Source organism: Lampetra planeri, chromosome 45 (assembly GCF_965212315.1).
Source record: "Lampetra planeri chromosome 45, kcLamPlan1.2.h2, whole genome shotgun sequence".
NCBI lineage: Eukaryota > Metazoa > Chordata > Hyperoartia > Petromyzontiformes > Petromyzontidae > Lampetra > Lampetra planeri.
In genome coordinates, this window is record NC_136151.1 from 9,906,963 (window position 1) to 9,932,844 (window position 25,882).

The 25,882-nt window shown below is 51.1% G+C and overlaps 1 protein-coding gene across 1 annotated transcript; it reads left to right on the top strand.

The window, feature by feature from the left end:
- Nucleotides 1-2,030: 2,030 nt before the first annotated feature.
- On the top strand, nt 2,031-14,553 carry LOC144733173 (uncharacterized). Its single transcript, XM_078614964.1, has 10 exons — nt 2,031-2,561; nt 4,686-4,779; nt 5,654-5,788; nt 5,956-6,060; nt 8,009-8,116; nt 8,536-8,618; nt 8,898-9,240; nt 9,890-10,408; nt 11,184-11,501; nt 12,154-14,553. Exons 1-10 carry the CDS (start codon nt 2,511-2,513, stop codon nt 13,152-13,154), a joined length of 2,757 nt encoding a protein of 918 aa, XP_078471090.1. The 5' UTR covers nt 2,031-2,510; the 3' UTR covers nt 13,155-14,553.
- The last annotated feature ends 11,329 nt before the right edge of the window (nt 14,554-25,882 follow it).

The window sequence follows — 25,882 nt, forward strand, 5'->3', positions numbered from 1 at the left end:
GAGTCACCATTAGAAAACTAGGAGGCGACAACATCACACCTCCAGCCGTGTCAAACGTTACTGCCAACCAGGTTGCACAACAACTGCTCAACAAAGGGAAGCGGTTCCAGAGATGAAACACCGCAGAACATCATTGCTCTATGATACTGCCTGACAAGCAACCACTCAAACCTCTTCCCGCCCATTTCCTATGGATGATCTGACAGCCGGCATAGGCCTACTTAAAAAAAGGGGAAGGCAGCAGGAGTAGGTGACATACTAGTTGAGATGATACAACATCTAGGACCCACTGCTAAGCAATGGCTCCTTGACGTATTCATTGCATGTGTGACGAGTAAACAGATTCCATCAGTTAGGAGGAATTGAAGATTGATAGCTCTGCCAAAACCAGGAAGAGACCTTTCATCACCAAAAGCTGCAGACCGATTTCCCTCCTAAGCATCACTTACAAACTCTACGAACGTCTTATCCTGCAATGAATTTCAACCCTGGCAGTTTTCAAACCCATGCGAGACCAAGCGGGCTTCAGACCCGGCCGATCCTGTGCAGGCCAACGGTTGATCTGTCTGCTGCATTTGGCACTGTTCAACACCACACTTTTATCCACAAACTGTATCTTATAACTGGCGTCATAGACCTTAGCCAGACCATTGGTAGCTCCTGGAAAACAGACGCTTCGATGTGGAACTAAACGGGCAGAAAGTAGATGGCGTTCTCAAAAGAAAGGCTCACCACAGGCAGTATGCTCGCCCCACTTTAATTAAATATCTACAACAAGGATCAGCCACTTCCGGCTGGATGTCAGCGATTCATCTATGCTGTCGGCCTCTGTGTCACCACACAGCAAACGGGAATTTCGAGAACACACGGAGAAGATCTTGGAGAGGGTACTGGACGAGATGTCAAGATGCTACCTACACAATTTTCTCAAACCCAACAAGAGTAAAAACAAATCTTTGCCTTCCACCTGAGAAACTGGAATGCAGAGCGACACCTAAATGTCACCTGGGGAGGCCAGAGCCTGGAACACCAGAGTCACCCAGTGTACCTCGGGGTAACACTGGATCGTATACTCAGATACAAAAAGTACACTTTAAATACCAAAGCTAAGGTCAACACACGAAACAACATTCTGCAAAAGCTCGCAAATGCAAAGTGGAGAGCACATCCATCCACTCTACTAACCCCTGCCTTAACACTTTGTATCTCTGTGGCTGAATATGCATGCTCTACCTGGGTACTCTCAACCCACAGTCAAAATGTCGACACCGCCGTAAACGACATGTACAGAGTCATAGCAGGGTGCCTGAGAGCCACCCCTGTTCCCTGCCTATTTGCACTCTCTGGCATAGCGGCCCCGAACATCAGGAGGAGGGTGTCAGGTGACCACGACCGGCAAGTCCTAGAGGGGGACGTCCATCATGGCCATCAGCCAGCCCACTGTCGTCTGTCATCGAGAAACTGATTCTTGTGCTCCACTGTACCAGTGACCACATCGCCGCAATCTGCAAGAACTTCCCTCTGGTGTAAAGAATGGGACAACATCGAGTGACAAAACTGCTGAATGGAGCCGGCGAGGAATCATTCCCAGTGAGGAGCTCGCATCTGGCTCCAATTGCAAATGACACATATGGCGGAGCCTACACAGACTGAGAGTGGGTTTCGGCAAGTTGCAACCCTCTCATGAAATCACGGCGCTTCTGTGCAACCAAGCAATGTGCTTGTCAGGAGAAGCAAACCATGGATCATCTCCTGAGGTGCCTTGTAGCACCACAATGCACTCCTCAAGATTTGGCAATGCCGACACCAGAAGTGGTGGCCTGTGCAGAATATTGGCCAAAGACTCTATAGGTTGGACAGAAGTAGAAGAACTTTATCATCTACTTTGTAGAATATTGGTCGCGAAAGCCCACTGCTGTTATAATATCTGGGGCAGATCATACAGTTCCTAACTCGCTGTGCTAATAGCATTCAACTTAACGCAGTCCCGTTATTAGACGAGTCAGCACTCAGTCAATCACTCGACTCACTCCCTCACCAGCAGTCAGTCACCTCCGTATCACTCTTCTATCGCTATCACTTTGGTTACTGTTCCCATGAACTACGCTCACTGGCCCCTTCCACTCGGTCTTCCACACTGCCTGTGTCGTCCACACCGTGTCCAGCCACCACACAACACTTCTCTGTCTGCTTCTTTCACTGGCATTGCTCAACGTCAAAGTTCCCCATACAATTTGTCTCTCTTCCAATGTCCGTATAACGTTGCTCAATTCAAGAAGTGAATTAACTTTAACCTCTAAAACCATTACACGATTGTGGGTGATGTTTACTGCTGGCTATTTGTAATGGCCTCTGCCAGTTTCGTTTTTATTGAACTCAAAGTCCATTGAGCTGTGCCGCACCCTCCTCGTCCTCCTCATCAGTAAGGGTCAGAAACCCGACGCGAGCCTCAAGGGGAGTCCATCGCCTCTCGCTCGCATCCACACATCCGTGTGGAAAGCTCCTGGGCCATGTCTCCATTCCGCTTGCTCACCACGCTCCTAACCTACACACTCATGCTGGTAAGTTGCGTGTGTGTGTCTATGTGTGAGTCTGTGTGTGTATCTGTGTATGTGTCTGTGTGTGTCTATGTGTGTATCTTTGTATGTGTCTGTGTGTGTATGTGTGTGTCTATGTGTGTGTATCTGTGTATGTGTCTGTATCTGTGTATGTGTCTGTGTGTGTGCCTACGGTCCATCCTGGGTTTAACCAGGCTGGATTGTGTGAGCAGCTCACAAATCCTTGAAAGATCTGGGCAAAGTCCCATCGGTGAGCTCCTCCGGCAGGCAAGGCTGCGTTGGCTGGGTCATGTAGCCCGCATGCCCAGCCACCGCATGCCTAAACAGCTTTTGTTCGGCCGGATCGAGGGGGGTAAACGGGCGCGGCACGGGCTAGAGAAGAGATGGAGTGATGTGGTACAAGAGGACGTGGAGCTGAGTGGACTTGCCGATGACTGGTGCCAGCGGTGTCAAGATCGGCCTCTGTGGAGGAGGCTCGTGAAGGACGCTACTGGGCAGTTGGAGGCAGTCGCCCTCCAACAACAACGGAGGGCGGAGGAGCGACGCTCACAACAACGAGCGGAGCGCCGGGTGGCTAAAGCACAGCAAGTTGGCACAGTAGGGGGCACAGGTGGTGCATCAGCCAGTCATCTCGGTCATCTCGGTCAGTCGACCCGTGGCACCTGGGTCTGCCCCGTGACCTCCTGCCAGCGGGCGTTCGACACTTCACGTGGCCTCAAGGTGCACATGGCCTGGCACAAGCGTCGTGGTGACGTCACCGCCACTTAGTGGCGAATGGCTGTTGTTGTTGTCTGTGTTTGCATTGTGACTCAGCCTCAGAGAGACAAAGGCGGCCCGTGGTCGTGCTGGCCACCAAACCCCTCGTGTTGATCTTCATAGGCGCTAACAGCAAAGGGTTAGAGAAGCTGCACTGTGGATCTGTACTGGGGATATTTGTCTTCACACGTAGCGAGAAGCCAACAGGAGGTGCATGCAGAACCTGATCCTTGTCATAGGACCGTGGAATTCCTCCACTGGAGGGGGAGTTAACGTGGACACCGTTGGTCTGCGTAGCCCAGGGGCCAATTCTAGAGTCGTGAACTGAATCAGAATATTTATAGTGGAGGAATCCCATAACCTACGAAGCTATTTTCACAGATGCCGAGTAGCGGAGTGAGGGGGTAGCCACCGCTCACGGCGTCACGCGTTAGACGGCTCCCATGCTGAACAAACTGGGATCCGAGTGTAAAAACGTGAAAGGGCCAAATGGAAAAAAGTAATCTTGAGAAGATGAGAGGTGTGAGCCCATCACGTCATCTTCAAACTCTTTGCATGGTATTCAATGCACATTGTGTAGTCTACATCAGGCACAACATTAATTACTCACAAGTAATGTGTCCGCAAGGCTGCAACTGGGCCAGATTAGCACGCAATTATGGAGCTCACCGTCGAGACTGCGTTTTCAAAACGGCTGCCCACAGCCTCTGCATGGTCGCTTTGACCTTGGGTCCCTCAATCTGGGTAGCAATTCCAATACCTGTCTGTCTGTGCTAGGTATTGTAGATGCTCGATGGTCTCTCCTAGCCAGGCGATCAATTGCACATTTGTGCTTGCTGCTCGAGTGACGATAAGGGGACAGTGGCGGTGTGGTGTTCACAGGGGTGATTGCGATTGTTCACCTGTGGAGGGTTAATTGGGTAATGATACGGGGGGGGGGGGGCACGGGTTGGTAATAAAGGAGTGGAAGAAACTGGGAGGGGTTATCAATAGGGAGGGGTGGCGCTGCCAGGAGGGGTTTTGGAGTTGGAGGGAAGAGGGTGAGCAGCGATTATGAAGTAGCAGGGAGTTAACTCGTAGACTAAAGAGAATAAAGCTGCCTCGATGAATCTTTGTGTTGTTAAAGGATAGTTCGGGTCAAGCGTTCACACACTACCCTCACTTCGGGAGTCAGCCGGTTGTCTTTGTTTTATGAGTGGTGGCTAGCACTCGTAAATAAGTAACATGAATTAGGGAATTGTATTTACGTGGTTAGTAGACTGACATTCAGTGTTGGATGGGCGCACATAATGTCCATAATATTGATGATAAGTGAGTAAACATGGTACACGTGTGAGTGTAGGTGAGTTAACGTGGTGTGTGTATGTGCAGATGGCCCCCCTCTCTGCAGAGGGCAAACAAGATGGCTGCCCCCCAGGAAGGTACAGAACCGAGACCAACGTCTGCTGCCCGCTGTGCCCCCCAGGTGACGAAGCCACGTGGATTCTTTGTCCGATCGAAAGTCGAAATTAGGATACAGAATAAACGCCTGCGATACAGCGGTGCGCGTGGGTTCGATCCCGACCCTGACGCCTGCTGTATATTTGGAGTTTGCGTCTCTCTCCCCGTTGTCACGTGGATGTTTTCCCCGGGTCCTCCGGTTTTTCCCTCCACATTTAAAACCAACGTCACGAGTTTTATATAATTTGGCAGCTGCTATCAATTTCCACATGATAAGCTTCGGAATTGATGTACTCATGCCGTTTGAATACATATACTTTGTCTGTTTTACGTATTTATTGTTGTGATTTTTTTTACCTTCCCTATACTTTGCACGACTAGAATTTTTTGGATTGTTTGTTGTTTTAACTTTCTGACCCACCCCATCTGGACATCTTTGAAAAAGCGGGGTTCAGCTCATCGGCTTTCTCCAGCATAAGTAAAGATTCTGATATGATTTATTGAGCTATCATTTGTGGCCAAGTTGCTTCTGAAAAAAAGAAATATAGATCAGTGAGCTTTAGCTGGTAAAGTTAAAAGAGAAAATTCAGTTTATTTTAAATTAACGTAGTTAGCTACAAAGTGGATGATGTGAAATCGTACACATTGAACTAATTTATTGCGTATAATTCACGTTAATTGGCGATTAAACGCTTTGCTGAGGCTCAAGTTTCGACTTCTCAGATGGTAGCAAACAATCAAATATTTGCTCTGAGCCCTCCGATAGAAGCTAATTCAAAACCCCTCACCTGCCTCTCCACTTTGCTTCCACGGTGAGAGGCATTGACTTCGGTCCTCTCTTTAGCAACTGAGATAAACAACAACAACAACATAATAATAACCTTTGTTTCACCCAACAGGGACAGCGAAGGTTGAAGACTGTGTATTTGAGGAACATTTCCCATTCTGCCTTTCGTGTAGCGATGGATCAACATTCACAGACTCGGCAAATAACCTCACCAACTGCCAAGCATGCAGAATCTGCGACGAGCAAAGTATTTGTCGTATTCTTATTCAACTCTCACACCCGTGACGCTGTGTTCCCAACAGTGGTGGTGTCAGTACATCGTGCGATCACGTGTTCTATTGAGGCCCATCTCTTAAATGCCCTTCGTTAAGCAATGACAATTGTACGCTGTGTTCTCGCGACTTTCTTTGCCAGGGGAGCTTGTTCAGCATAAATGCATCGCCACTGGCGACACGGTGTGCGAGTGCGTGGAAGGAATGTACAGACCAAGCCAGTCCGAGCCCTGTGAGGTTCTTAAAGGTGAGACCAGTGCCGGATTTAGGCAAGATAATGATTAACGTGGTTTCTGCAGCGCTATTCGCACAGGGCCTCAAAGAGCTTTGTGTGCAGGTATGTGCCTTTAACTTCTTTGCACCGTACGCAAGCCAACCATGATAATTGGAGGTGCGGGGGAAGGACAACAAACTAAACACAACAACAGCAAGCAGTTCTATAGTCATGATCTTCATGTGAATCTTGTCGAGTTATGGAGAAAGCCTGCAGTAAAAACGGGTGAGAATCAGCAGATGTACGGTTTTTCGCAGTGGAATATAAAACTTAAGCAGATTGGTGGTGAGATTTCGATTTAAATCTTTTGTGACTGCAGGGATTCATATGCTTGGTTCTTTCGGTAAAGTCACGTAGAAGGGAAATAATAAAATAATAAATAATAAACATAATAAAATAAAATTCTCACAACGTTTAGGCCACAACGCAAGCAGCCGTCCTCAGGTGTAGAAACAGAGCTGTCGGGAAGACAGCATCCTAATGAACACTGCTAAGCTTGGCAGCGTATTTTAAGCTGGGTGTGAGGAGGAGAGCGCCTTGACAAAGGAGTTTACATATCAACAGAGGAATTTAGCATATTGATGACAAATGCAGATATGGGATTAGTCACTCCTTGTGGAATGTGTAGGTGGTGGGGGGGGGGGTCTCAAAGTCATATTATGCCAGTGTATTATGTAGGATTAGCAGTAATAAAGGGAGGGAAATTTTAATAATAAAGAACTGCAACAGCCCAAACCACCGCGTATAAAGCTCGTGCATTATGTGGAAAACAAAAAAAGAGTTCCTAAAGAACTACACATACCATACTACCATACAATAAACCGATGGGAAAAAAAACTAAATATAAACTACATCAATATAATCAATGTACTCAATATACTCTCCAATAAGCTGAGCTGTTAACATTAAGTAACTGGGTATACACTACACTATATAATGACTACCATATAGTAAATTGATAAAAAAAACTAAAATATCAACTAAATCAATAAACTCAATATACTCTCCAATAAGCTGAGCTACTAACAATAAGTCATTATACATTACACTTCTAAGTCGAAAAAAGTGGCGGTGTTTTATTTAACGTTAGCACCACGGAAAGCGGCAAACGTTGTTCAGACGGACGAGTCCATCTATGCTCGGAACGGAGGAGAATGTGTCTCTCTATCTCCCCCCTCCTCCGTTCCGAGCATAGATGGACTCGTCCGTCTGAACAACGCTCGCCGCTTTCCGTGGTGCTAACGTTAAAAAAAACACCGCCACTTTTTTCGACATAGAAGTGTAATGTATAATGACTTATTGTTAGTAGCTCAGCTTATTGGAGAGTATATTGATGTAGTATATATTTTAGTTTTTTTTTTTTATCAATTTACTATATGTGTCGTTCTATAACGCACCTATACCCGTAGTTAGCCCCATGGCCAGCAAATGGCACCCTGTCACTACACGTCCATCAATATCAGCCTGTGTGGATGGAGCTTGGAGCAGATGCATTTCAGCAGAATCAGAATCTTTATTTAGACTACAGGAGGAGGAGGAGGAATCCGATGAGCTATGAAGCTCTTTTTCACAGATGTCCAGGAAGGGCAGGGGAGTCAACAAGTTACGACAACAAACAACAACACGAACATCGAGAGGAGGGCAACATAGAGAAAAGTGGGAGGCAGTGAAAGGACGGTCAGAAAAATAAGAAGAGCCCTGGGCAGCTGAACTAGAGAAAGTTACCATGGTGGGAAGAGCGGGTGGTGAAACTTGCAGTCACCCCATTCATGTGAACACATTCCGTTTTGAGTCCTTCTACTGGCCTAGCTCAATTCCACCGGCGTTGTCTTCAACACTGAGTAGAGCATCTTGTTGTTATGCGAGTGTAAATATTGAATATATATATAACATTATATTACGTGTGTGTTTTGTGTTGTAGGCTCATTGAATTGGATTTGGGTTGTCATATTCATTATGTGTGCTGCTCTGGGTGGAGTTGCTGTTTTCGTATATTGGTTTAAGAAAGTGAAAACATCTCAACGTGCGGGTGAGTTCCATTGTCATCCTGGCATCGTGTTCACTCTGTTGTCAAACAGTGTCTATGACCTGCTTTGACAAGTGGATAAGAAACATGGTCACACTTTACGTTAAAATACATTTTCGACCGAAAAATACCAACACCGCAACCTGATCTCACCCTAACACTCACTGCTGTTGATTCATTTTCAATTGGTAATGAATATATTCACATGAAGTAATCACACGTTTCATAAGTACAATCTGACCACACACTGAATACGGAGTGATCAATAACACAGGGCTACTGGGTCACACGCTGCTCCTCAATGCCGCCAGTCTGGTTGTGTTCTTCGCTATTCGAGGGATGATTTCTCAAACCGGACGTTCCCTGCCCTCAGGACTTGCCCTGTGTAACCACAATGCCCGTGTTTGTGTCCCATGATGAAGGTTCTCAAGCCAATGCCACCGACTCTGAGAGGCAACCGCTGAGTAGCGACGATCGCCCCGAGCCAACCCAATCGGAACCACAGGTAACAACTCCTACCACACCACCTCCACCACCACCACCACCGCACTCCAGGCACACGATCGGCTACTAACGCTGCCTGTTTCAATTCCTCACCCTGGTCTACAAATCCCTTCATGGACTTGCCTCACCATATCTTGCCACGCTTGTAACTTTCTCTGTGTCGCCTTTTCGCCCTCATCAGTCTCAATCTTTGCGTCTCTCCTTGCTCCTCATTCTCGTTGTGCTCAATCCATGCAAGTTCCATTGCAGAGTCCACGTCCTAACAGTGGCCGTGTCGCAGGTGGAGGTTGCCGTTGTGAGAGACGCCGTGGAGATGATCCAAGAGAAGATGGCCTCGAGTGGAGGTGCCGTGTGGACGTGGCTGAGTGACCGCCGCTCAGAGCTGCTGGGGAGTGGAGGCGGTGGGGTCGGGCCCCACCTCTTGCTCGACCTTTTCCTGCGGGAGCTCATCGACGAGACCGAGTACTGGAAGGCACGCGGCCTCCCTGATGCGTCGCGACGGGCACACTACGTCATCGGCCTCGTGGTAGACAGAGGAGAGGAGGCCTGCGGGAAGTTCAGGGACATTTACGAGGACTTCAGTAGCAGGAAGAGAACATTTCTAGACATGCAGAGACAGGCTGGTAAGTACACAAATGACTCGTACATTGCAACATTACCTGTATCACTATAACGTAATATGTTTAATTCGATGTGTAGGTCATGCGTTGGTGTTTGAGAGTGGTAGCCACGCTGGTCAGGGCAGCTTGGTAGATTGCATCATTCAAACGGTCAAGAAGAGCAAGTGGGTTGAGACGGAACGCGCCGTTAGAAGGGATGAGAGGCGATGGTCAAATATAGCGGTTGAGCGGCAACCAGAGGATGCCCGCTGAGGAGACGGGGCAATTAAACGAGTTTGTGTGCAGGTGGTCGGTGGATTATTAGATCTCAGGTTTGTGAGAGATGGAAACGGCTTGAACGCCTTCATGTGGCAGTCGTTTAATCTCGGTTGTTGATGTTGATGATGACATCAATAACGACATCAACACCACTGAGTATCCTCCACAGCAGCCGTGTTTGTGCCTTGTTATGTTAATTGGGTTATATTCCACGCGTCCGTCCCCCAAGCTGCGTATTTTCTTCTCATCCCCACAACTACCCCACGTGCACCACTGCCATGATTCGACCGTTCAACCAAAACAGCAGGAGCAGCGGTGGTATCCCTGTCAGCATCATCAACGCCAAATGATCTCATTCATCCGAAAACGCCGTTAATTATTTTTATTGTTACAGAAATCTGCTCACCAACATACGACCCTAACACAGCAAATGGGTGCCTACTGCTGTCCACGGACCTCAAGACGGTAACGAAAGCAGCTGATCAACTGTACCCACATCACGTGGAGAGGTTTGAGACCGTTCCCCAAGTGCTGTGCTCAGAGGGATTCTCCTCCGGGCGCCACTACTGGGAGCTGCACGTGGGCTGTGCAGAGCAATACATGGTCGGTGTCGCTTGTGGGAGGAATGCGATGGAGAGAGAAGAATTTATTGCTGGGCTGGACGGGGTTAGAATGTCCTGGTGCGTGTGGAGACGCGAGGCTGAGCTCGTGGCTGCTCACGATGGAGAAGTCACCGTGCTGAACCCGCCAGTGCCTCCCCAGCGAATCGGGATTCACCTGGACTGTGACAATCTGAAGCTCACGTTTGTTTGTGCTGAGACCATGACGCCTCTGCACGATTTTTATTTGGAGTGGGAAGGCTCCGTTACGGTTCATCCTGCAGTGTTGCTGCTCAGTGGATCGATTTCCATTGGTGAGATCAGACATTCATATAATTAACATACATCACCTAGTTATTGGCAGTAGGCTTCACCTGATATCAGCTTAAACATCACTCTTGCAATAGCAATACTCAGGTTGTCGTCGCTAGTAGTACGATTCATACTCTTTGGTTTTTGCGGTAAAGTCACGTAGGTGAAAATAAAATAAAAAATGAAAACTAAATTGAATCACGACGTTTCGGGCGCAACACAAGCGTCCGTCATCAGGTGGGAAATCACAGTATACTGCTGAGGTAGACTGTTCTAAAAGGGTTTAAATGGGTGTAGCTCAAGGGTTATAAAGAAGTGACCGGGGTTAGTGATGTTAATGTGAGAAATTAGCATGTAACTGTGAGATTGAAGAGCAGCCTCTTGCTAATCCCTCACATTTACATAGCCACTTCCGTGCCCTCGTTTAGCCAAACTAAACGCTACGCATGTTTAGAGATTCTCCAGCTGAAGATGGCTGGTAGCAATATAATCAATTATAATATTTACATCACAAAAACTGATTACAAATATGGAGAATTGTGTAAGCTTCAAAACACGTCAGATTTTGCATTTTGTAGCTTAATCTATTTTTTATGATCCACTAATGTGGATCGTTAAAACTCGCACTCAGAGGCAGTGTTCTAGATACTGAAACGCAGCAATGCCTTGAGAAATTAAGCAGCTCTTGCCAAGCAATTGCCTGTGGCTGAGGACTTTGCATTTGCTCGGACTCCCTCACGTCTCTCATTCGCGTGTTTTTGTTCACCCCTCTCTTAGCCCAACCCCTCAGTGGTGATGTCAACAAATCTGTTCTCGAGAAGGTCGATGAGTACGAGGCCGCTTTGACGTCTGTGCGGATTGAGATGGTGGCCCTGCTGCGCAGGAGACCCTATCTCTTCCTGCATGAGATGTTGATGCAGGGCCACATCGAAGCACACGTCTACTGGAAGGCGTACATGGAAAAAGACTCCAGAAAGTGTGAAAAGTTCATCCGCGAGGAAGTTAAAAGTGTAAAGAAGGACGGGGAGCTCGAGGAGGTGATGGAAGCCACTAGAAGTAATGAAAGAGACTTCCGCGCCATGTTACAATCGTCAGGTGAGAGACAAACCACTTAAATACCAGCACACCTCATGCTTGCACGCTTCAGTTTATAGTCATCACAAGCGTTAGTTGTAACATAATTTGTCAACGTCAGTGTACAAGATGTACATTGGGAAGGTTGTCAGGAGAGTGAGACGTCAAGGTGGGCATGAAGTCTCAATCATCCGTGGCTCTGACGAAGGTTCGCTCTGTCACTGCTGTTGCTGTAAACGGTGACGTTTACGACCAAAATGCGGCTAAATTCCCGATAGATTAGGTATTCATCCACAATCAGCAATGGATTTCTGGTAAAATAAACATCTCATTGTTTAAAATTTCATATATGCACCTCCGATACGCATGTTTGGCTATGTACGGCGCAAAAGAGGTTCAACACGCATGCAAAAATTTAATTGTTCTTGTTCATAAGATTTACAAAACTGAGCATTGTTGTAGGGGCTCTCCAACACACTGGTGTGCTGTACTAGTGAAGAATTTGCACGTTCTGTTTACGTGACAACTCTTACGAGTTGGCTGTGTCGGGTGGTAGCGGGTTTTAACAACATTTACATATTTATGCGATCTAACCCAAAACCTCTAATATGGATGATATTGTTTGCGAAAGCCTGCTACGTGTTAAATTGTTCTTGTTCTTCTTTGTTTTCAGAAAGGTGCTCTCCCACCGTGAACCCCAATTCCGTGAACTCCGACCTCCGCCTCTCCGTCGACCTCAGGACGGTGACTCTGTCCTCCGAGCGCCACTCTTACCCCCACCACCCCGAGCGCTTTGAGAACTCCGCTCAGGCGCTGTGCCGCGAGGGCTTCTCCAGCGGCGCGCACTACTGGGAGGTGGACGTGGGCGGCGTGGAGCAGTTCAGAGTGGGCGTCGCGTGCGCCACTCTGCCGCGCGGAGGGAGCGCGGAGGCGCGGCTCCTGGGCGCGGGCGCGGACTCCTGGTGCCTGTGGAGACGCGAGGGCGGCTACGCGGCGAGCCACCGCGGCCACCACACCGCACTGGCGGCCGTGCGCCCTCCTCCCAGGAAGATCGGTGTTCACCTGCATTGGGAAGAGGGGCTCCTCTCGTTCTACTGCGCCGACACCAGGAGGCGGCTGCACTCATTCAATGCCACCGCCTTCCCAGGCCCTCTCTACCCCGCCCTGTGCGTGCACAAGGGGACGGTGACCATACTTCGCAAGAGTCTACGGTTTGAGGAGGGTGAAGGAGCGACCGGTGAGGTGGGGAAGAGTTATGATGAGGAGAGAGCAGAAGAGAATGGTCGTCAAAGTAAGACTGGAGTAGCGAGTGATGAGGGAGAGGGTGGAGGAGAGAAGAGTCATTGGGTTGATGTTGGAGGAGAGAAGAGTGAGGTGGGGGATAGTGGTGCAGGGAAGAGCGAGGGGTGGGAAGGCGCGAGAGTGAACCCTCACCCCGAGGCGCAGGATGGAGGAGCAGTGGTAGACGCTGCAGGGAAGAGCGGCGATGCGACAATGGAAGATGTGGAGACTTTTACAGACAACGTGAAAAGTAAAGATAACGCAGAAACTTGTTGGGAAATGTTGAGTAAGGCAGGAATAAAGAGCATTGTGCGTAGCGGTGAGGCAGTGGAGAGTGAGTTGGGGCAGGATGGGAGAGTGCAGGAGAGTGATGTGGAGGAGAGTGAAGCATAGCAGACTGAGGTGGGGGTGGAGGAATGGGGGGAAATGGTGCTGGGGAAGTGAAGGAAATTGGGAGGCGTGGTGGGGGTGACGTAGAGAATGAAGGGAGAGTGCAGACAATTATGGCGGCAGTTTATTGGTACATGACAGGCTCTTCAAGTGAGGTGGGAGAGATTGCTTGTGTTGCGATTGAGACGTCGTGATTTGTTTTGTTTTATTTCTACCTACGTGACTTTACCGAAAGAACCAAAGAGTATGGATTCCTGCAGTCACGAAAGCTTCAAATCAAGATTGAGGTGGGAGAGGTTGAAGTAAAGGAATGGTGCAGGAGAGATGAAGAGTGGGGAGGAGGAGGAGGAGGGGCGAGGGAAGAGCGTGAGAGTGGAGATTTCAGATGAATCCAGATTCTCAAGTGCAGAGAATTGATGGCTACTCGCAGCATAGCACCAAATTATATTTGGTTTTTGATGTAACTCATCTTATTCAGCCAATCAGTAAAGTAAACAACATTCCTTGAGCACATGGGTTTGATGGCGAATAAACACAACATTTACGACGTTTCACTGGTGACCACAACCAGCTGCATCAGGAGATTTGCCCAAATTGTGGATAAGTCTTCCTGCTTCCGCTCTTGATGTCATCACTGTGAGCCTATTGGCCCCCGTGTTACAGTTAAGCGACTCATCTCCTCCAAACTCCGAGAACGAATCTGTTGGTGCAGCTGTAATGAGTCCGAGATTCTGAGCATGACGTGTGATGTTGCACCACCTGGTGGAGTTCACTGATATTGAAGGGACATCGGAAGCTGCGATGCAACATCAGAATGCAAGAATGAACTTCTCAGTGATATAATAATAGGTGTTTACCCTTTTATCTGGCACAAAACTGACACCTTCTTACAAGGGATCATGTTTGCATTAACCACAATACCTGCGGTCAAAATGCAAACAAAAAACAGCACTCTGATAATGTATTCACTGTCCTTGAAATTGATTGGCCCACACCAGAGACAGCTTTTTTTTACAGCCAGATGCGCCTTTTGGCGTTCTGCATTTCAGCGAGACTGAATCCGTAATTGCGGTGCTGCGTTGCGTTGCAACGGCGTTTTGGCATTGATCCGCCAATGTCACAGGGCATGGTGACACAAGAGACGGTGGTGTTTTTGTGCCACCATTAGCGGCTAATCTGGATGACCTCAAAAACAGAATCACGGCAGCGGTGACTTCAGTGGAAGATACACTTTGAGAGGCGTTTGGGACAAATTCAATTATCGTCTAGATGTTGTCCGTACAGCAGGTGGAGGTCACATTTATAAAATGGTTAGTAAAACTTGATAGCTCATTAAACCGTTTGTAACTTTTTGTGTAATTGTAACAGGTTGCCATCGTGAAATATACTGCTTTGAAATTGGGTTCATCTTTTAAAACACCCTGTATTTATCAGAATGCGTGTCTGCAAGTCATCTGAGCTATTTTTTTAACTCCACCACGAGTAGCCTAAGCGCTGTGGAAATTATTCAGAAGTTGCGGTGGTGGGGAAATGTTTATACATCCGTGGGGACCTCTGATTAGCACGGTTTACTACGTACGGTGGGCAAGAAGCTGCATACTCCGTTAATTTATTCACGTCAGACAGGGCGAAGGGCTTTTCTTTGTTTATCATTCAACATCCTGATACTGGCAAAATGTTCTCAACAGACAGCGTTCGTGTCGGGGTGGTCGACAGGAGCCCAGCCAGCAGCCAGCCAGGTACCGGGCAGCTTAGAAGGCACTGCGCATGCGCGGGCGCCCCGCCGCGAGCGCAGTGGCGCGCGCTTTCGCGGGTTTGTCAGGGGTGGGGGCTGCGGGGGGTGGGGGCTGCGGGGGGTGGATGGAGGTGGGGGCTCGGCAGGGGGTGAGGAGCGAGGGAGGATTGTGGGCGGGGCTGGGGGGGAGGCGGGAATGGAGGCCCCGGGCGCGCGCGCGGCCCCACGCGGTCGCCACGGCAACAAAGGACGCGCGGTGGGGGAGGGGCTGAGGGGGGGTCGCGCGCGCGGCCCGAGACGCGGCACGCGCCGCGGTGTCACGTGACGCGGAGGTGCGGGGAGCGGTGGCGCAGCGGTGAGCGCAGCGCGTGTCCGAGCCCCGCTCCGACCTCTGAGTTGGACTCCCGGCCTGCGGATTGCGTCACAGTGGCTGGGAGTCTCATCAGGCGGGGGACTTGGGCCTCCCCTAGGTCGACTCAGCCTCAAGCACTGGGGAGACAAAGGCGGCCGGGCGTGGTGCTGGCCCCCCACCCCCTCGTGTGCCACAGCCCCCGTGGTTCATTGGCGCTGCTTTTCGCTACCAGCAGCACTTGCCCCGACGGCCTGTGGCGGGCTACGCGGGGGATCTTTGTCTGTGTGCGAGCGAGCGAGCGAGTGTTACCTGCGCCGTGTTGTGGTTGTTGTAAAGTAAAAGCACTGGGACACATTCCTGTGGGCTCGGGTTGCCAACTCTGACTGAAGCGACTCCGGACAATTTTTCACGAATAATTTATTATATTCTGAAGAGAAAGAAAAAACCCTCCACAGTTGCGAAGCTTCACGCGTTCACGGGGAGCCGATGACGACTTCGGCAGAGACCCTCATGACCGAACCGGGAGGGTTGGCAACCCCCCAACAGTGCCACCTCTGCCTCCACCTCCTCCACCTCCTCCACCTCCTCCACCTCCTCCACCACCTCCACCTCTTCCTCCACCTCCTCCATCACCTCCTCCACTTCCTCCTTCGTCTTGCCCCCGTCCACCTCCTCCACCTCCTCCACCACCTCCACCACCTCCTCCTCCACCTCCTCCCACCTCTTCCTCCACCTCCTTCACCTCCTCCCACCTCCTCATTCACCTCTTTCCCTCTCCACCTCCCTTCGCTACGACGCTACGAGGCTCTCTCGAGGTGGCGCGATCCCCTCTGAGCCGCACGAACCGCGCCCCACGCAGCCGCTGATGTGAAGGGACAATCGCTCCCCCCCCCCCCCACAGCAGCCACACAGACAGAGAGAGAGGGAGGCTACGCCAAGCTCGCCATATACAGGGCGAGGAAGGTGGCCGTGGAGGGGAAACGTCCGGCCAGCAGCCTGGGCATCTTCCAAAGCCGCGTGCTCGGTGGCAGAAGACGGGGAGCTGCTCTGCATGCTGATTAGAGCTGCCGTTAGAGGCCGTAGGACTGCGAGAAGGGCTGGGTGCAGATGCAGCACTTGTCGTAGTAAAACATTTATTACATAGAAAACATAGGGGGAACATAGACATAGAGCAGGGAGAGAGGGGGTAGAGAGAGGGGGTAGAGAGAGGGGGTAGAGAGGAGGGGTAGAGAGGGGGGGTAGAGAGAGAGGGGGTAGAGGGGGGTAGAGAGAGAGGGGGTAGAGAGAGGGAAGGGGTAAGAAGGAGGAGAACAGAGCGTGGAATATTTTGTGAAATATTTCATTTAAAAAGGGGGGGGGGCACGTAAAGCAAATCATTGAAAAAAGAAAAACTAAACGATGAACGAAGCAAAGTGCCGACTACACCGAGCATTTTCTTGTTTCCTCGGCATCGTTAAGAAAAAAAGGGAATCGAGCAGCCATCGGTGAGCCCCATGAACGGAGCGACGCGAGTCGCGGTGACTGCCGCGGGGGGCTCCTCCTCCTCCTCCTGACCCCTCTGTGCTGTCCAAATGGAGGACTCCCTACTCTCTGGTTCTTTCGGTAAAGTCACGCAGGTCGAATATATAGTATAATCCAGAAGTTCCACCGCTGGATTATTATTTTTTCCCGCCTGAGGACGACCGCTTGTGTTGCGATCGAAACGTCGTGATGTATTATTCTTTGTTTTATAATTTGTCTACCTACGTGACTTTACCGAAAGAACCACAGAGTATGGATTCCTGCAGTCACGAAAGCTTCAAATCAAGATGGGAGAACTCCGTTTAAGACGCAGCAGCAGTAGCAGGAGGAGGAGGAGGAGGCGGCTTTCGCGACCAATGTCATCCACAATTTCTAAATGTTGTGTTGTTAAACCTGCCACCACCCGACACAGCCAGCCAACCAGTAAGGTTTAGTGTCACGTAAACAGAACGTAGCAATTCGTTACTAGTACAGCACTAGTTTACAGTGTAGTGTATAGTATAGTGTATAGTGTAGTGTATTGTGTAGTGTATAGTGTAGTGTATAGTGTAGTTTACAGTGTAGTGTATAGTGTAGTGTATAGTAGTGTATAGTAGTGTATAGTGTAGTGTATAGTGCAGTGTATAGTGGAGTGTATAGTGTAGTGTATAGTGCAGTGTATAGTGCAGTGTATAGTGCAGTGTAGTGTATAGTGTAGTAGTGTATAGTGTAGTAGTGTATAGTGTAGTAGTGTATAGTTTATAGTAGTGTGTAGTGTAGTGTATATATAGTATACTAGTACAGCACACCGGTGTGTTGGAGAGCAAATCCACAACATTTACAATCTGAGTACGACGTTTCGCCAGTAATTACAACCAGCATCATCAGGCGGGAAAGCCAATGGCTAACCCAAATAAACAATAAATCATAGATCAATGGAGAACTGTTCAGCACGCAGCAGCCAGATGGGATCCGACTCAGTCGCTGGGCACAGCCCATCATCAATCCACTGCTGGATGGAGGCACCCACGCGCGCCTGTTGGTACTGAGGTGGAGGGAGGAGTGGGGGGTGTCTGACCGTACGCTGGCCAGTGTCGCCGTGCGTGCTTTGCTGAGCGACGTCTTGAGCTGAGCCGTTTCTGGCTTCTGTTCCCAACCGTCCCGGATTTACCCGGGAATCTCTACCGGAATTTAGCCGGGATCTGTGCTTTGTGACTTAAACGGATAGCCATAGAATCGTGTAAGCAAATAAATAACGCCTTGTTCAAACACCACCTTCTCGACTTGCGAAAGCGACGATAATGTATCTCGATGGGCGCTCACCTGGTCAAATAAAGGCGATCCGCTACCCCCCCCCCCCCCCCATGGGTCAAATAAATAAATAATCGCGCATTCCTCCGCTCCGCGGAGCTTTGAGGCTTTTGTCGCTTTAGGGCCGCAGCGCCGCTTGATCAAACAGGAAGTGACGTCACAGGCCGTTTGCCTCCATTGTGTGGAGGCCACGTGGCCGCGTGTTGTTATTGTCGTCGAAGGGGCGCGCTGTATAAACATCGCTCCGTGGCGCTTTGTGTGGGGGCGCTAAGCAAACAGGAACAGCCGCTCGTTCCTTCTCAATGCAGCGCCGGCCCATCTCTGTGTACTTAACCGAGCGGCTGCTGAATGCGTTGATTCCAATGGCGCCTGGCTTAATAGGCAGCTAAGCAGTCTCGCCGCGTGCCCATTCTCTTCCTCCCCCGCGTGTGCGCGTGCACGTGTGTGTGTGCGCGTGCACGTGTGTGTGTGTGCCCGTGCACGTGTGTGTGCGCGTGCACGTGTGTGTGCACGTGTGTCTGTGTGCACGTGTGTGTGTCTGTGTGTGTGTGTGTGCACGTGCGCGTGTGGGGAGCGGTAGTGTAGCAGTTAGCGCTGCGCTGTGCTACGAACCCGGCGACCCGAGTTCGATTCCCGCTCACGGCTATCAACACCAGTGACGATTAACTGAACCGGTCCTGGGCCTCCCCTAGGTCAACTCAGCTTCAAACGAGTACCTGGTTCGGTGTGTAGTAAACATCGCCACTGGGGAGACAAAGGCGGCCGGGCATGGTGCTGGCCACCCACCCCCATCCGGCCTTCGTAGGTGCTCGTTAACAGCACTTGCCACAACAGTCTGTTAAGGCTACACAGGGGATTTTTATCTTTGGTAGTGGTGGTGGTGGTAGTGGCGTGTGCGTGTTACATTGTCTGCATTTAATTTTCACCTCAACACAAATCCGCCGTCACCATCACTGTCCCCACCAAACGTTCGCCCCTGACACGGAATCTGGACTTCTGTGAAAAAGAGCTGTGAAGTATGCAAAGTCAAGACGAGCTCTTTTACCCTTTCTGGAAATAAAACAGGAAGATGTTCACACACCAAATAGAAGCCTTTTGCGAGGAATTAAATCCGCTGCTTGTGGTGAACGTGCAAGCAAAACGTGCTCTGATAATGATAAATGATGCGTTGCCTTTTAAACGGATTGGTCTCCACCAGAGGCAGCGGCCTTCTTGGGGTCAAGTCTCACCACCTGTGGCAGACCAGAGGACAACGCCAAAAGGCGAACAGTGCAGACCAATCAGTTTCAAAGACAACGCATCATTTATCATTATCAGAGCATGTTTTGGTTTGCATGCTCGCCACAAGCAGCGGACTTGATTCCTCGCAAAAGGCTTCCATTTGGTGTTTGGACATCTTTACACCTCCTGTTTTTTTCCAGAAAGGATCAAACTTCGTCTTATTTTTTCACACTTTGATACTGGCGAAAAAAGGTCCTGCGTTGGAGCTGTTCAGGCTACACGAGGGAGTCTTTGTGTGTGCGTGTGTGTGGAAAGCCGAAATTATCATCGCCACCATCATTCATAGGTCGCATGGATTCTGGTTTGCGGTGTCTATCGCTCGAGTAATCGGTGGCTATTCTCAGCAATTTTGGAGTCGTTTGAAGGTGTCGCAAATATCCAAATAATGTTATTGCTGGTGCCTTCACTGCGGTGGTGGTGGTGGCCGTGAGCGGGAATCGAACTCGGCTCTCTGCCGGTTTAGTAGTGCGCTGCGTGACCGCTCCCCACACGCACAGACGCGTGAACACGTGCAAAGACCAGGTTCTTATTTGGGGCTGAGTCTACCTAGGGGAGGAGGCCCAGGACCGGTTCAGATAATCGTCACTGGTGGTGTTGGCCGTGACCGGGGATCGAACTCTGGTTCAGAGCGCAGCGCGCAAACCGTTGCACGCTCGCCATAGACAAAGACAAAGATCCCAGTATAGCCTCAACAGACACTTAGGGCAAACACACATCAAGCATTGTCCACACGGCAGCATTGTACACACGGCAGCATTGTACACACGGTAGCATTGTACACACAGACACACACAGCTGTGCAATGCGCCTGCACTGTGTGCCGACTGCAGACAATACTCGACCACGTTTCGTGAATCGATGTCCGGTACTTTTCAATAATTCCCACTGTGGGGAGCGTAGCGGTGAGCGCGCTGCGCTAGAAACCCGTGGATGCGTGGGTGGGTGTGAGTGTGTAACGGTATGCGTGTGTGTGTATGGGTATGTGTGTGTGCATGGGTATGTGTGTGTATGGGTAGAAGAGGAGTTGGAGACGCTGCTGCTGAGATTGGAGCGTGCCACTAAGAGGTGGGGCCTTACCATCAGCCCCACCAAAACTAAGCACCTGCCTGGGTATTTTGTACCATCGGACACTCCACCCCCACAACTCCCAATTGGTGATGGGGCAGTTGTGGAGAGAGTGGAGAGTTTCCCATACCTGGGCAGTGTGCTTATGACCGGCTCCAGTTTATCAGCAGAGGTCTCACTCCGAATCAGTCGAGCGGCAATATCTTTTCATCGGTTGCGTAACGCTGTGTGGAAGCTACCTGGTCTGTCGCTCCGCACGAAGCTTCAGGTCTTCTCGGCCACGGTCATTCCCTCCCTTCTCTACGCTTGCGAAACGTGGACCCCCCTAGTGGAGCATCTTCGCCGGTTGGAAACATTTAGGCTGGCCTGCCTACGATCCATCCTGGGTTTAACCAGGCTGGATTGTGTGAGGAGCTCACAAGTCCTTGAAAGATCTGGGCAAAGTCCCATCAGTGAGCTCCTCCGGCAGGCAAGGCTGCGTTGGCTGGGTCATGTAGCCCGCATGCCCAGCCACCGCATGCCTAAACAGCTTTTGTTCGGCCGGATCGAGGGGGCTAAACGGGCGCGGCACGGGCTGGAGAAGAGATGGAGTGATGTGGTACAGGAGGACGTGGAGCTGAGTGGACTTGCCGATGACTGGTACCAGCGGTGTCAAGATCGGCCTCAGTGGAGGAGGCTCGTGAAGGACGCTGCTACTGGGCAGTTGGAGGCAGTCGCCCTCCAACAACAACGGAAGGCGGAGGAGCGACGCTCACAACAACGAGCGGAGCGCCGGGTGGCTAAAGCACAGCAAGTTGGTACAGTAGGGGGCACAGGTGGTGCATCAGCCAGTCATCTCGGTCATCTCGGTCAGTCGACCCGTGGCACCTGGGTCTGCCCCGTGACCTCCTGCCAGCGGGCGTTCGACACTTCACGTGGCCTCAAGGTGCACATGGCCTGGCACAAGCGTCGTGGTGACGTCACCGCCACTTAGTGGCGAATGGCGGTTGTTGTTGTTGTATGGGTATGTGTGTGTGCATGGGTATGTGTGTGTATGGGTATGTGTGTGTGTATGTGTGTGTGGGTATGTGTGTGTATGTATGGGTATGTGTGTGTATGTGTGTATGTGTGTGTGTATGTGTGTGTGTATGTGTGTGTGTAGTTAAACGTGGACCCCCCTAATGGAGCATCTTCGCCGGTTGGAAACATGTAGGCTGGCCTGCCTACGATCCATCCTGGGTTTAACCAGGCTGGATTGTGTGAGGAGCTCACAAATCCTTGAAAGATCTGGGCAAAGTCCCATCGGTGAGCTTCTCCGGCAGGCAAGGCTGCGTTGGCTGGGTCATGTAGCCCGCATGCCCAGCCACCGCATGCCTAAACAGCTTTTGTTCGGCCGGATCGAGGGGGCTAAACGGGCGCGGCACGGGCTAGAGAAGAGATGGAGTGATGTGGTACAGGAGGACGTGGAGCTGAGTGGACTTGCCGATGACTGGTACCAGCGGTGTCAAGATCGGCCTCTGTGGAGGAGGCTCGTGAAGGACGCTACTGAGCAGTTGGAGGCAGTCGCCCTCCAACAACAACGGAGGGCGGAGGAGCGACGCTCACAACAACGAGCGGAGTGCCGGGCGACTAAAGCACAGCGAGTTGGTACAGTAGAGGGCACAGGTGGTGCATCAGCCAGTCATCTCAGTCATTTCAGTTCGTCGACCCGCGGCACCTGCTGGGTCTGCTCCGTGACTTCCTGCCAGCGGGCGTTCGACCCTTCACGTGGCCTCAACGTGCACCTAGACTGGCACAGGGGCCGTGGTGACGTCACCGCCACTTAGTGGCGAATGGCGATTGTTGTTGTTGTGTGTATGTGGGTGCGTATGGATGTTTGTACATGTGTGTGTGTCTGTGCACTTGCCCCAACAGTCAGTTAAGCCTACACGGGTGATCTTTGTCTGTGTTGCCTGTGCCGGCATCGGGCACGGGCCTCTCACTCCCCGCTCCTTCAGACAGAAAAAAACCCCACGACGTGAATGGAGAGAGCCGCGTGTGGGCTTAGCGAATTAGCCCCCCACCACCATCCCCCACTCCCCCCCACCACCCCCTCCCCTCCCCCTCCCTTCCCCCTCCCTCCCACCTCACGCCCTTCATGAGTCGCGCGCCGCCGCCTTCACTGCTGTTGACAAAGCAGAGTGGGGGGCTGGGGGGGGCCTGGGGGGGGGGTCACGGACAAATTCAACTCCAAGGTTGGTGGCGGTGGCGGTCGAGGGGAGGCGATCTCCCTCGCCTCCTGCCGCCTGGGTTCGATCCGGGACCAGGGCTGACGATGCTTGCTGCTGTAGTGGTATCATCACCATCATCACCATCATCACCACCATCATTACCACTGTCACTGTTGTTGATGTAGAGTGAGTGTGAGGTGAGTGTGAGGTGAGAGTCGCACTACTCACTCGCACACTCACTCACCCACTCACCCTCACTCACCTACTCACTCTCACTCACCTACTCACACTCACTCACACTCACCCACCTACTCACACTCACCCACCTACTCACTCTCACTCACACTCACCTACTCACACTCACCTGCCCCTCCCTCGCACTCACTCAGTGAGTGAGTAGGTGAGTGTGTGAGAGAGTGTGAGTGAGTAGGTGAGTGTGTGAGAGGGGTGAGTGGTTGTCAGAGTGAGTGTGATAGTGAGAGTGAGTGTGTGAGTGAGAGTGAGTGTGTGAGTGAGAGATGGTGAGTGAGTGTGAGGGTGAGTGTGAGTGAGTGCGAGAGAGAGTAGGTAAGAGTGAGTGAGCGTGAGTGTGTGAGTAGGTGAGTGTGTGAGTGAGTGAGTGCGACAGTGAATAGGTCAGACTGAGTGATTGTGAGAGTGAGTGAGAGTTAGTGTGAGTGAGTGTGTGAGTGAGTGAGTGTGTGAGTGTGTGAGTGAGTGATAGTTAGTAGGTGAGTGTGAGTGAGTGAGTCTCTGAGTGAGTGTGTGAGTATGTGAGTCTCGGAGTGTGTGTGTGAGTGTGTGAGTGAGTGAGTGAGTGTGTGAGTGAGTGTGTGAGTGAGTGTGTGAGTGAGTGTGTGAGTGAGTGAGTGCGACAGTGAATAGGTCAGACTGAGTGATTGTGAGAGTGAGTGAGAGTTAGTGTGAGTGAGTGTGTGAGTGAGTGAGTGTGTGAGTGTGTGAGTGAGTGATAGTTAGTAGGTGAGTGTGAGTGAGTGAGTCTCTGAGTGAGTGTGTGAGTATGTGAGTCTCGGAGTGTGTGTGTGTGTGAGTGTGTGAGTGAGTGAGTGAGAGTTAGTAGGTGAGTGTGAGTGAGTGTGTGAGTGAGTGTGTGAGTGAGTGAGTGTGTGAGTGAGTGTGTGAGTGTGTGAGTGAGTGAGAGTTAGTAGGTGAGTGTGAGTGAGTGAGTCTCTGTGTGAGTGAGTGAGTGAGAGTTAGTAGGTGAGTGTGTGAGTGAGTGAGAGTTAATAGGTGAGTGTGAGTGAGTGTGTGAGTGAGTGTGTGAGTGAGTGAGAGTTAGGAGGTGAGTGTGAGTGAGTGTGTGAGTGAGTGTGTGAGAGTTAGTAGGTGATTGTCTGCATTGCAGGGGCTCTGTCCACCCAGTGGGGCTGTTGCCATTCTCGTTCAGCACCGTGGCGAGTCGGGAGGCCCATCCCTGTCGAAGTTCCCCGTTTGGGGCACCGACTTCGTTTACCAAACAGCCCCTGGAGCAAATCACGTCACGAAGCAGCCCTTGAAGATTCCACTCCACCCGAAGCCCATTCAGCTCCTCAGTTAATTTTGACTTGCAGCGTCTTCACAGGAACGTCAGTGGTGTTACTTTCTCAAATCACGCAGCGGTCTTTAATTCACGTTCACAAATGTTCCGGCTGGCCTCCAATGCATGTGCACGAATTGTCTTAGGAAATGTACGTAGGACGTTCACAATCTAAGATTACAGGAGTGTCACTACAGGTGTGGAATTACAGGAGTGTAATAATGCTGGGTTCTTGGGGTTGAGTTTCGTGAACTGCGGATTCGAGATGTCCCCCCACACTACATCATGATAATGGACACAATCTGAACTTAAAGAATAAGCAAGTAAAATATTGTAATTCCAGTGTCCTCACTTGTGGGCCACCCTGTACTGCAACATCCGATAATAACATTTGAGAGTGAGATGTCATCTTCACGAGAACTCGTTCTGTCTATAGGCGCAGGCTAATCGCAGTGTGTGTTATAATCTCGCTGACCAGCTGAGCACGTCCGGAAAAACCCGCCACGGAATCTCGAAATCGGTGCTGCGCTAACCGCTGCGCCACCGCTCCCTGCGCTCTGTTGGTAGCAGCGGTGGGGGTGGGTTAGGGGGGTAGGGGGGGTTTGTTTGGCCCGTGTGGCGTTGCTAAGGGTCACGTGACGTGCCAGCAAGGTGGGGGGGCAGCGCGCGCACCGTGACGGCGGCGCGCGCTGCCAGGGGGTCGCGTGGCCCCTCCCCTCTCTCCTCGCCCAACGGATTGACCCCTCCCCATTCCAGTAGCAATCTCACACACACAGGTACACACACAGGTACACACACATAGGTGCACACAGGTACACACACACAGGTACAAACACAGGTACACACATATAGGTACACACAGGTACACACACATAGGTACACACAGGTACACACACAGGTGCACACACACAGGTGCACACACACAGGTACACACACACAGGTACACACACACAGGTATACACACAGGTACACACAACAACAACCGCCATTCGCCACTAAGTGGCGGTGACGTCACCACGACGCTTGTGCCAGGCTACGTGCACCTTGAGGCCACGTGAAGTGTCGAACGCCCGCTGGCAGGAGGTCACGGGGCAGACCCAGGTGCCACGGGTCGACTGACTGAGATGACCGAGATGACTGGCTGATGCACCACCTGTGCCCCTTACTGTGCCAACTTGCTGTGCTTTAGCCACCCGGCGCTGCGCTCATTGTTGTGAGCGTCGCTCCTCCGCCCTCCGTTGTTGTTGAAGGGCGACTGCCTCCAACTGCCCAGTAGCGTCCTTCACGAGCCTCCTCCACAGAGGCCGATCTTGACACCACTGGTACCAGTCATCGGCAAGTCCACTCAGCTCCACGTCCTCCTGTACCACATCACTCCATTTCTTTTCTAGCCCGTGCTGCGCCCGTTTAGCCCTCTCGATCCGGCCGAACAAAAATTGTTTAGGCATGCGGTGGCTGGGCATGCGGGCTACATGACCCAGCCAACGCAGCCTTGCCTGCCACAGGAGCTGACAGATGGGACTTTGTCCAGATCTTTCAAGGATTTGTGAGCTCCTCACACAATTCAGCCTGCAGGTTAAACCCAAGATGGATCGTAGGCAGGCCAGCCTAAATATTTCTAAACGGCGAAGATGCTCCATTAGGGGGGTCCACGTTTCGCAAGCGTAGAGAAGGGAGGGAATGACCGTGGCCGAGAAGACCTGACGCTTCGTGCGGAGCGACAGGCCAGGTAGCTTCCACACAGCGTTACGCAAACGATGA

Coding starts and splice junctions, on each gene's coding strand:
- LOC144733173 (XM_078614964.1), top strand. CDS start 2,511: ATGTCTCCATTCCGCTTGCTCACCACGCTCCTAACCTACACACTCATG. Junction 8,117..8,535: donor GAAAACATCTCAACGTGCGG/GTGAGTTCCATT, acceptor CCCATGATGAAG/GTTCTCAAGCCAATGCCACC. Junction 9,241..9,889: donor AGACATGCAGAGACAGGCTG/GTAAGTACACAA, acceptor TTATTGTTACAG/AAATCTGCTCACCAACATAC.